The 9,551-nt window shown below is 40.5% G+C and overlaps 1 protein-coding gene across 1 annotated transcript; it reads left to right on the plus strand.

Moving 5' to 3' along the window:
- The first annotated feature begins 1,673 nt into the window (after positions 1-1,673).
- LOC133421967 (pleckstrin homology domain-containing family F member 1-like) lies at positions 1,674-3,270 on the plus strand. Its single transcript, XM_061711785.1, has 2 exons — positions 1,674-1,979; positions 2,279-3,270. Exons 1-2 carry the CDS (start codon positions 1,736-1,738, stop codon positions 2,833-2,835), a joined length of 801 nt encoding a protein of 266 aa, XP_061567769.1. The 5' UTR covers positions 1,674-1,735; the 3' UTR covers positions 2,836-3,270.
- Positions 3,271-9,551: the final 6,281 nt, after the last annotated feature.

Here is a 9,551-nt window from a genome sequence, read left to right on the forward strand (position 1 = left end):
AGGTGGACAGATATGAGGAGGGCTGCATATGTTGTACTCTGTAATCTGAGCTCAGATCTGTTCTATGTTTCCTTCGCCAGAGGAGATATTCCTGTAGTTATCACTCGCTCTTTAGTGTTAATGACATCCTACTTAGTGTTTGAACAATGAGCAAAGAGGACATCAGTGGATGCTGCAAAACTGTTTAGGAAAGACTGACAAAAAGATCACAACAAAGTGTCCACCCTTTCCTCCACACTGTCCAGATGTAAACCTAGTGTCAGCAGAGAGCACAAAGACCTCATCCCAACGATTGATGAACAAGGATTTACAGCTGACATCCAGGGGGTTTTGTCCGCACTGACGTCCTGGTTAGCAGATAACTGTGACAGTACAATTCAATCCAATTCAATTTGATCTGTATAGCATCTATTGCAACAGAAGTTGTCTCTAGGGGCTTTCCAGAGATCCAGAACATGACCCCTGAGCAATTATTACACAATTAATGGTAGATTATTATTATTATTATTATTATTATTATTATTATTATTTTATTTTATTTTATTTTATTTTTTATATTATTTTGCTGGGTTCAAAAATACTTAGAGAACAGTAAGTATTTTGTGTCAATAGGTGACTTCACATCTGAACAAACAAGTATTACATATGGAGTTCCCCAATGTTCCCTCCTGGGACCTCTTCTGTTTAACATCTACATGCTCCCACAGGCACAGATTATAAAGAACAACAAAATAAACTACCATAGCTATGCAGATGACACGCATGGCGTTTTTAGATTGGATCCCACGATTATCACTGGATGATAAATGCGTGTTAAAAGGGGTGAAAAGGGCTACAGATATATATTACAGTGAGACCTTGCACAGGCTCTTGGTAAATGCATTGAGGAGATTAATGACTGGATATGCCACAACTTTCCTCCTTTTGATTGATTCAAGTTGTGCAACACCATCTGACCTTGACAAATATTGACATTTTTGATTAGATTGTTAAACTTAAATTAATTTGCACACACAGACAAAAATGTATTTCAGCCTCATCAAATGGCTCTGGGAACAGCATCAACAGGTCTGTGGGTCACACTGAAATATCTCTATCCATCAGTGTGTTTGAATAAAACCCTGCAGACCGCTGCAGAATAAAATCTTTGCTTCTTATTGACATATTTGAATGACTATTATCTGGATTATCTTTTTTTTTTTTTTTTTAATTTATTTTAAAAATCATGCCAAAAACGAATGCATTTCCAATTTTGTTTGATAATTTCTAAAGTATCTTTGTTATAAATATCTTCATACAATCAAGTTATAATTCATAAACCTCCTACACGTTGAGCCAAATTCAAAAACCTATGGCGCTTTTATAAGTCTCATTTAGATTAAGTTTTTCGGTTGTAAAGAGCAAAACTTCTGAGCTTAATCTAGATAGTGAACCAGGAAAAACATTAGAATAAAAACCGGCATGTCAACATTCCTATGTTTAGAATCTGAAGAACTTTAGTCTAAGGTATCATTGTGTTACATTCCCCGAACTTTACAGGAAACAAATAAGTGGATAGCTTTTCCCGCTCATGTTTTGTTGTGTGTTTTTCTCTTTTTTTTCTTCTGTCGTCTTTTGTCAACATTTTGAAAGCCCCAGGGGGAAGTCCCACAACGTCACCAGTAAGGAAGGTTTATTAAGGACTCCACACTCACTGCAACTGCAAGTCAACTCTCCTGCTGCTTCAGTCACCACGATGGATCAGCTCACATTTGAGAGGAACAATCAGAAGCGTATCCAAGAAGTGGAAAATACTTTCGGTCCATCGGGGACGCCCTTGTCCAGATCGAGTCGGGTTCTGATGGGAGAGGGCATCCTGATGAAGCAGGGTCGCAAGAAGTGGGAACGCAAGGCCTTCTTTCTCTTCAACGATGTTCTGGTGTACGGCAGCATCATCATGAACGACCGCTGGTACAAAAACCAGAAGATCATCCCTTTAGGTGAGGAGATCGTCTCCCTGTCCTGAAGTCAGTTGTTATGATTGATGAGTCAATAGAAAACATGCTTTGTTGACAAAATGATTTAACTGTCATTGTGCTGAACTGATTTCTGCTAAATATTTGTGTAAACACAAAATGAAGTTTGGAATGACTGTCATCGACCAGTTTCCACAAACCAACTTTTAGTGATAATAATATTAGACAGAGAAATCTCTTTGTTAATCACTGTAGACTGAATAATTTTAGACACCGCAAAGCTCTCTGATTAAGGCTTTTCTATCATTTCTATGTATTTTCAGAGGATTTGAAGCTGGAGGACATGGAGGACGGGGTCAGATTCAAGCACCAGTGGTTGATCTCCACACCTTTCAAGTCCTTTATTGTGGCGGCTCAGTCATACGAGGAGAAGCAGGCCTGGATGAAGCACATCAGCGACTGCCAGAGCCGCCTGGTGCAGGACGGCAGTTGCAAGCCGAGCGCCGTCTTTGCTGTTTCCTGGATTCCTGACCGTGCAGCCCAGAAATGCATGCGCTGCTTCTGCAAGTTCACCGCCACCGTCCGTCGACACCACTGCAGAAAGTGTGGCTTTTTGGTTTGCAACCAGTGCTCCAAGCAGCGAGCGGTCATACATCACATGCACCCCACTAAACAGCTGAGGATCTGCAAACTCTGCCACGGCATGAATAAGGAAGAGAACAACACCGGCCTGAAACGATACAGTGATGGGAATAGCAGCTTAGAGGATGGAGATGAGAGGCTGTCCGGTGATGACGAGACAATCCAGCCTCTCGCTTCTAGCAGCTGGCTGGACACCAGAAGAGGCACCTGGGAAAAGATGGCTACTTTTGTTCCCTAAACTCATGTAAACAATCATGTTTCTAACTTTAGCTATTCAGGTGAGGTCACATAAAGAGAAAAGTGAGTTAATTGCAGTCAATTTTGACTGCATTTGACACCTGTCAACTCTGACCTCATTTGAAACTTTATAAACTTTTACATGTAACCGTGTTTATCATAAAACAGAGGATGAAGAAGAAAGAACTGCAGCGACACACTTGAAAAAAAGACAATGGGACTTGCAAGTGACATGAAATTGATTTAGCTGCATAAAGAAAGATAAGAAAAAGAAGAAAATGACATATATTATTTGTAAATATTTGTTATTGTCCTTGGTTTATAGAAACTCTCTCTTGGTAACCTTATTTTTACTGTTTATACATGAATAAGAATTTGCACTTTATATACATTCTTTGCTGCTACAAAAACTGTGAATAATAAACGGCCTTTAAATACCTTTTGTGTCTTCTTGTGCACAAGATTCTCACTCTTCTTGTTACTTTTTGAAAACACATGAACTTTTACATCTACTGAATTTTTATCTGAACAATGCAGCGTAAGGGGAGCACATGCCAGTGTCTTCCTTGTGCCGGTCCCAAGCCCAGATAAATGCAGAGAGTCAGGAAAGGCATCTGACGTCAAACTTACGCAGAATAAACAATGATGCAGGTCATGAATCTGATTTCCATACCAGAGTGGTCGAGGCCCCGGTTACAACAACTGACACCAGTGCTGTTAACCTGCAGGGTGTTGATGGAAATTGGGTTACTGTGGGCCGAAAAAGGAGGAGAGGAGGAAGGCATGTCCAAAGGCATAGAAAGAAGAGGAAAGGCAAGTGTCTGAGACAGAGTAGGACCTTTGAATGTAACGATTTTGACAGGTATAGCTAGAAAGCTACAGCTAGAAACTCAGCTGACATGATGCAGAGGACAAAGGTGGATATACCGTGTGATGAAGTGATGGAGCGTATACCCAGTGGTGAGATAGTGGCGATTGGAGGAGACATGTTGGGGGAGACAACATAGGTGATAAGGAAGTGATGGGCAGGTTTAGTAACCAGGGGCTTCATTTATAAAAGAGTGCGTAAGATTCATACTAAAAGTTTACGTGCGCTCAAAAGCCGAAAATGGCGTGCGCACAAAAAAATCCTGATTTATAAAACTGCGTGCACACACACCTGCACGCAATGTTCTCTTTATAAATCACAGTCCACCTGGAAGGTTGCGCAGGTGAAGTCGCCTCAAATCCCGCCCTTTACACGCCCACTTTCTACCATGAATGGGCAATGCAAAGTACTTCATGACTGTTTTTGCATATAAATGAGCCTGCTGATCATGCGCAGCGACTGCCTGTAGTCTGTTTCCTACACTGCTGTGCGTCAGGATGAATGAGTCATGTGTCGAGCTACCGTGCCACTAAATTTGTCAGAACCATGTTTGAGGCACAAATGACTTGTACATTTATTGAATGCGAATTTTTACGGTTCACATAGACAAGTTCATTTTCGCTCGGAGCCCTTATAGCAATGTGAATGCGGGTTTGGACTGGAATGCAGATAGGGACAGATGGTGGTAGACTTTGCAAAAAGGATGGAGATGGCTGTAGGGAAACCTTTCTTCCAGAAGAGGCAGAAACATAGGGTCACTTCTAAGAGTGGAGGTAGGAGCACACAGGTTGACTACATCTTGTGAAGAGGATGTAATGTGAAGGTTTGTGACTGCAGAGTAGTAATAGGGGGAGAGTGTAGCCAGACAGCAGAGGATGGTGGTGTGTAGGATGACCCTGGTGGTAAAGAAGATGAAGAGGACAAAGGCAGAGCATAAGACAAAGTGGTAGAAGCTGAAAAAGTATTGTGTGTGCAGTTGTTGAGACAGGCTCTGGGTGGCCAGGAGATGCTTTCAGATGACTGCACAACTGCAGCTAATGTGATCAGGGAGACGGGCACGAGACTATACTGGTGTGTCATCTGGGAGGAAAAAGACACTTGGTGGTAGAATGAGAAAGTGAGTGTATACAGAGAAAGAGGTTTTCTAAGAAGAAGTGAGACAATGAAGGGATGGAAGAGAGTAGACAAGAGTACTGGGAAATGCAGCGTAACGTGAAGGTATGGCAAAGACCAAACAAAGGGCGTATGATGACTAGTTGGTCAGTAAGGAGGGAGAGACTGATCTGTACCGGTTAGAGAGAGAGACGGAGATGGGAAGGATGTGTAGCAGGTTAAGGTGGTGAAGTATAAAGAGGGAAATGCATTGACCGGAGCCAGAAATCTGATAGGAAGATGTAAAGAGTACCATAATCTTAAAGCCACTTTGAATGGGAATGCAGGGATCTGTCTGACGCGCTATATCCAATGACAAAACATAAGTCCACTTCTGCAGTTTAGTGATTTTATTTCCTCCTTCTTGTGAATATACTTTCAAACGTACCTTTTGCAGAACTGGGTTGCATAATGGTAAAGTTGTAGCAACAGAAATACTGGCACCCTGCCTCACGCTCTCTCTGCACCAAGCAAAAAGATTCACGGACAGATGCAGGTGCAGCTGTTGAGGAAGGTTAATCTTCCTGTGAGCCCTCCGGAAGTGAAGTCCCTCCTGTTCTTTCGTCACCAACTCTCTCTCTCCCCGTTTATGTGCAGAGATGTACATTTACTTTCTAAAGGCAATGTTCCTTTTATTCTCCTGGTCTTCCTGGTCTTCAGGGTCAGGTCATTTGTGGAGCACCAGTCTCTCAGCCTCTGGACCTCTTCCCTATAAATTATTTTATCTCCATTGCTGATTAATTCAATCAGTGTGTGTCATCAGCTAATTTGATTATACAGTTTTGGTGTTGAGCATGCAATCATGGGCCTTTAAGGGTGCTCAGCACACACCTTTGCGGTACTCCTGTGCTAAGCCACAGTAAGTGGTGTCCCATTTCTGCACTGAGAAAGAAGCAAATTGGACAGGCCACAAGTAGTTTTAGTTACATATGCCCCATATTAGAAAAATTAACAAACTTGGCCCACCCCAAACACAGATGGTTCCCACTTTGAATTCATGTGAGCAAACACAGGTAGGACCACCATGGAACTGCTGAACTCATGTGCTCTAAATGAATATACTAGCAGAAACTAAAGTCACTTCATTTTTGTTGCTGGAAGTACCGAACATATAGCAAACACTTTGGTTTATCTTAGCGAGTCAAAAAAAAGCTCTATTTACTGGACAGGAGTCGCTCTATGTTGTTTCCCAGAATCCTCTAGACATTGACATGAATTATTGAAAAGCTGAAAACAGTTCGTGTTTTTGATAAACTTATTTCTCACGCAAGTTGTGTTACTTTTCTGTTTCTAATAACTTTGATGCTGCACCATCAGTGAGAGTATGTACTGTACATGCTATAGATTTCCCAGGTGACATAGAGGTGTGTTACAAAACTTGATTTGTGTTGCTGGGTTAGTAAAGCAGTGTTAGTCTAGGGAGGTTATGCAACACATGCCTGCACTGAAAAGTCCCACTGAACTAGAAATAGGAGAAGCTACAGTTCATGTTAATGAAGATTTCATTTAGAAAGTTTAAAGAGAAAATGTATGTTAGGAATATGGTTGTTGTCGGACCCAGATGTAGGAGAGCAGGAGGAAGGCGTTCGGAAAAGCAGTGATTTATTAACAAAAACAAACAAAAGCGCTGCTTAGCAGGATGGAAAAAACCCGGACATGGAAACACGGAAGGAGGAACGTAATACTGTACGTACCAGCAGGGAGCAAGGGAAATACAAGACCAGATATAGATCTGTGGGTTACGCGCACACACACACACACACACACATACACATACACACACACACGCGCACGCACACGCACACACACACACACACACACACACACACACACACACACATACACACACACACACACACATAGCCACATAGACATATACACACTCACATATACATATTCATACATTCATGCATGCACACATACACACACATAGCCACATTTAACCACACATACATATGCACGCTCATACACACACACACACACACACACATATAGCCACTCAGTCACATACGTATACATACACATACACACATACACAGCCACAGCCACACAAACATATACATACACACACACACATACACACACACACATAGCCACAAAGACACGCACGCACGCACGCGCACACACACACACACACACACATAGACATACACACAGGCTTGTTCACCTGAATGCTCGCTCTGTAGTTTTTGGGGTTAGTTAGCGGTAGCTTAGCTTAGACTGGGATTTGGGTTGATTGCTGCTTGTGTTTTGGTCGGCTCCGTGTCGGTTTTGTCGGTTTTGTGTTTTGTTTGTGGTTTTTGTTGCAGATTTCCAGTGCTTGACGTGTGCCTCCGTGTGTTCCTGCTTCCTGGATTGGCAGTGAATGTCACCCCCCCCCCCCCCCCCCCAAAAAAAAAACAAACAAAAAAAAATCACTGGATTTGTATGTATATATTTATGTATGTATGTGTATGCGTATGTATGCGTATATATGTATATATATTAAATATAGCAATAATGCACATATATATGCCTTTGGTTTTTACCTGCATGGTATCAATCATTAATATGTGTGCAGACAAGGTTATAAGAAAAAAAAAAAAGACCAGATATAAACAAGGGTAAACGAGACACAAGTGCAGACGATCAGGGCAGATGGGAAACAGGAAAAGTCAAAACAGAACTCAAACACAAAGACATGGGCTTCAAAATAAAACAGGAAACTACCAAAACGATAACAATGTGGTGTTTAAAATGACCAGATGTGTTTGCTTATTGAAAATGCTGCTGTAATGTACGTTTCACAGAGGGGGCTGCTCTCTCCTCTCACTGAATCTGTGCTCCATCTAAGAAGGTTTTACTGGGTCATAATTGGAGGCTGTTCCTACTTTCACTCCTCATTATAGTTCCCCACACATGCAGACCTGTGGTCGCCCACTGCACTACAAATTCAGTGTTTTTAATGCTCTTATGTACCCGATTTAAATCAATGCATTTTCCTGATTACCCAGCATAAAGTGTATACTTATACTGTACTTCTTACAGCCAGTTTAAGAAAAGTAGCTCTGTTTAGTAGGGTCTGAGTTATAAAAACGTATGCCCCAAAATGCAAGCGTATTTTTGTTTGTTGGTTTTTTTTTTGTTTAAGTTAAAGTAGCATATTAAATGCTGGCTTTGCTAATGGATATGAAACATTCTGACTTTTGGATATCAGCTCATATTCAAGGGTGTTTAAGATGCATAAAACATTCTGGGAAAAGCTGTGTGCCCTTTTTTTTTTAAAACTGAATATTTTGGTTACGATCATTGGATTAAACTGTTTTCCATAAATATGGACAGTGTGTCAGTAAAGTACGGCGGATCATTCTGGTTTACCATAAAAAGATACTCCAGTATCCTCTTCAAAAATATTTTTGTTGGAAATCCCCCAAAATAACAGTTTAGGACAGCTCGGTGGTTTTCACCTTCCCTGTGTTTTTAGAAACAAACGCTAACAAAAACAAATCATTACCAGGAATAGAAATAACATCTTTGTTTGTGGTGTAAAACCTGTTCTTCTTCTTGGCAGAAGGAACAAGGAAACAGAACTTCAAACACTGAACACAGGGAAATACAAAGAGTTATGTATCGTTTGGATTTTTTTTGTAGAAATGTTTACTGCTTTTAGTCTCAGAGCTTCTTTTGTCTTGGCATTTGACCTCCCTAACTGTGCTCTGCTCCATGTTCCATGTTTCTTGTCTCATAGACCATTTTGGAGCTTTGTGCCATTTGTGCCCCATTTTTCAATTATTAATTTATTTTTTTCTACCATGAAAGTCCAGTACTGTGGATGAAAGCACATGGACTTAGATCAGCGTTTAATATCACCAGCAACGACTCTGGGCTTAAGGAGCAAAGAGACAAACAGTGGTAGACATTTGCAGACACACATCTCTGTCCTCTGACTTGAGGAGAATGTGAACCTGACTAACAGGAGTTTTCCATCTCTGGAGCATCTTCGACAGTCGAAATGGTGACATGTAGTGGTAGATATTAGCTAATGCTCACAGTAAACTACTACCCTAATACTACTTTATTCAATAAAGGTATCATAAAAACTAAGTACTAAGTTTAAAATCACCAGCTGTTATTTATTTACTGGACGCTATGTAAAGTAATGCTACAAAATGTAACTAAATAAATGACCATTGAGCAAAAGCTTTGTACCTTATCTGATAAAAAAGCTTTTGATTGACAGTCTGTAATATACAGACAGTGAAGACGTCATAGATTCTTAACGCTAGACTAAAAAAGGAAAGGGGAAAACCTACATACCAGTGTGGCAAAGACTAACTCTCCCTGTGAAAAGCACCTCCTTTGTGGGGATTTTTTTTTGAATGGTTTCCATTGAACTGTTTGTGTATGAAGAGGTAATAAGCTTACCAGAGACACGCCAATGAAAAAAAAAGACATGTTTATCTTTACCCTTAAACGTTATCTGCAAATAACAGCCATTAAAAACAGTTCAATTAAATCTTAATGAATAAATAAAATAAAAAAGTATATTCTATCATCATGTATTGTTCATTTGAATTACATTCATTTAAATTAGATTCAATTAAATTCAATTAAACTAACACTTAATAGATAATTGATGGGGTTTATGTTAAATCACTTCACATTTACAGTCACTAAGGTACAAAGCCACAAATGCCTGTTCAGAGGCTGCTTATTGG

Source organism: Cololabis saira, chromosome 21 (genome assembly GCF_033807715.1).
Source record: "Cololabis saira isolate AMF1-May2022 chromosome 21, fColSai1.1, whole genome shotgun sequence".
NCBI lineage: Eukaryota > Metazoa > Chordata > Actinopteri > Beloniformes > Belonidae > Cololabis > Cololabis saira.

Bases quoted from the DNA above. Each gene is read 5' to 3' on its own strand.
- LOC133421967 (XM_061711785.1), top strand. From the start codon at position 1,736: ATGGATCAGCTCACATTTGAGAGGAACAATCAGAAGCGTATCCAAGAA. The intron at 1,980-2,278 runs GTGAGGAGATCG...ATGTATTTTCAG, and splicing joins CCAGAAGATCATCCCTTTAG to AGGATTTGAAGCTGGAGGAC.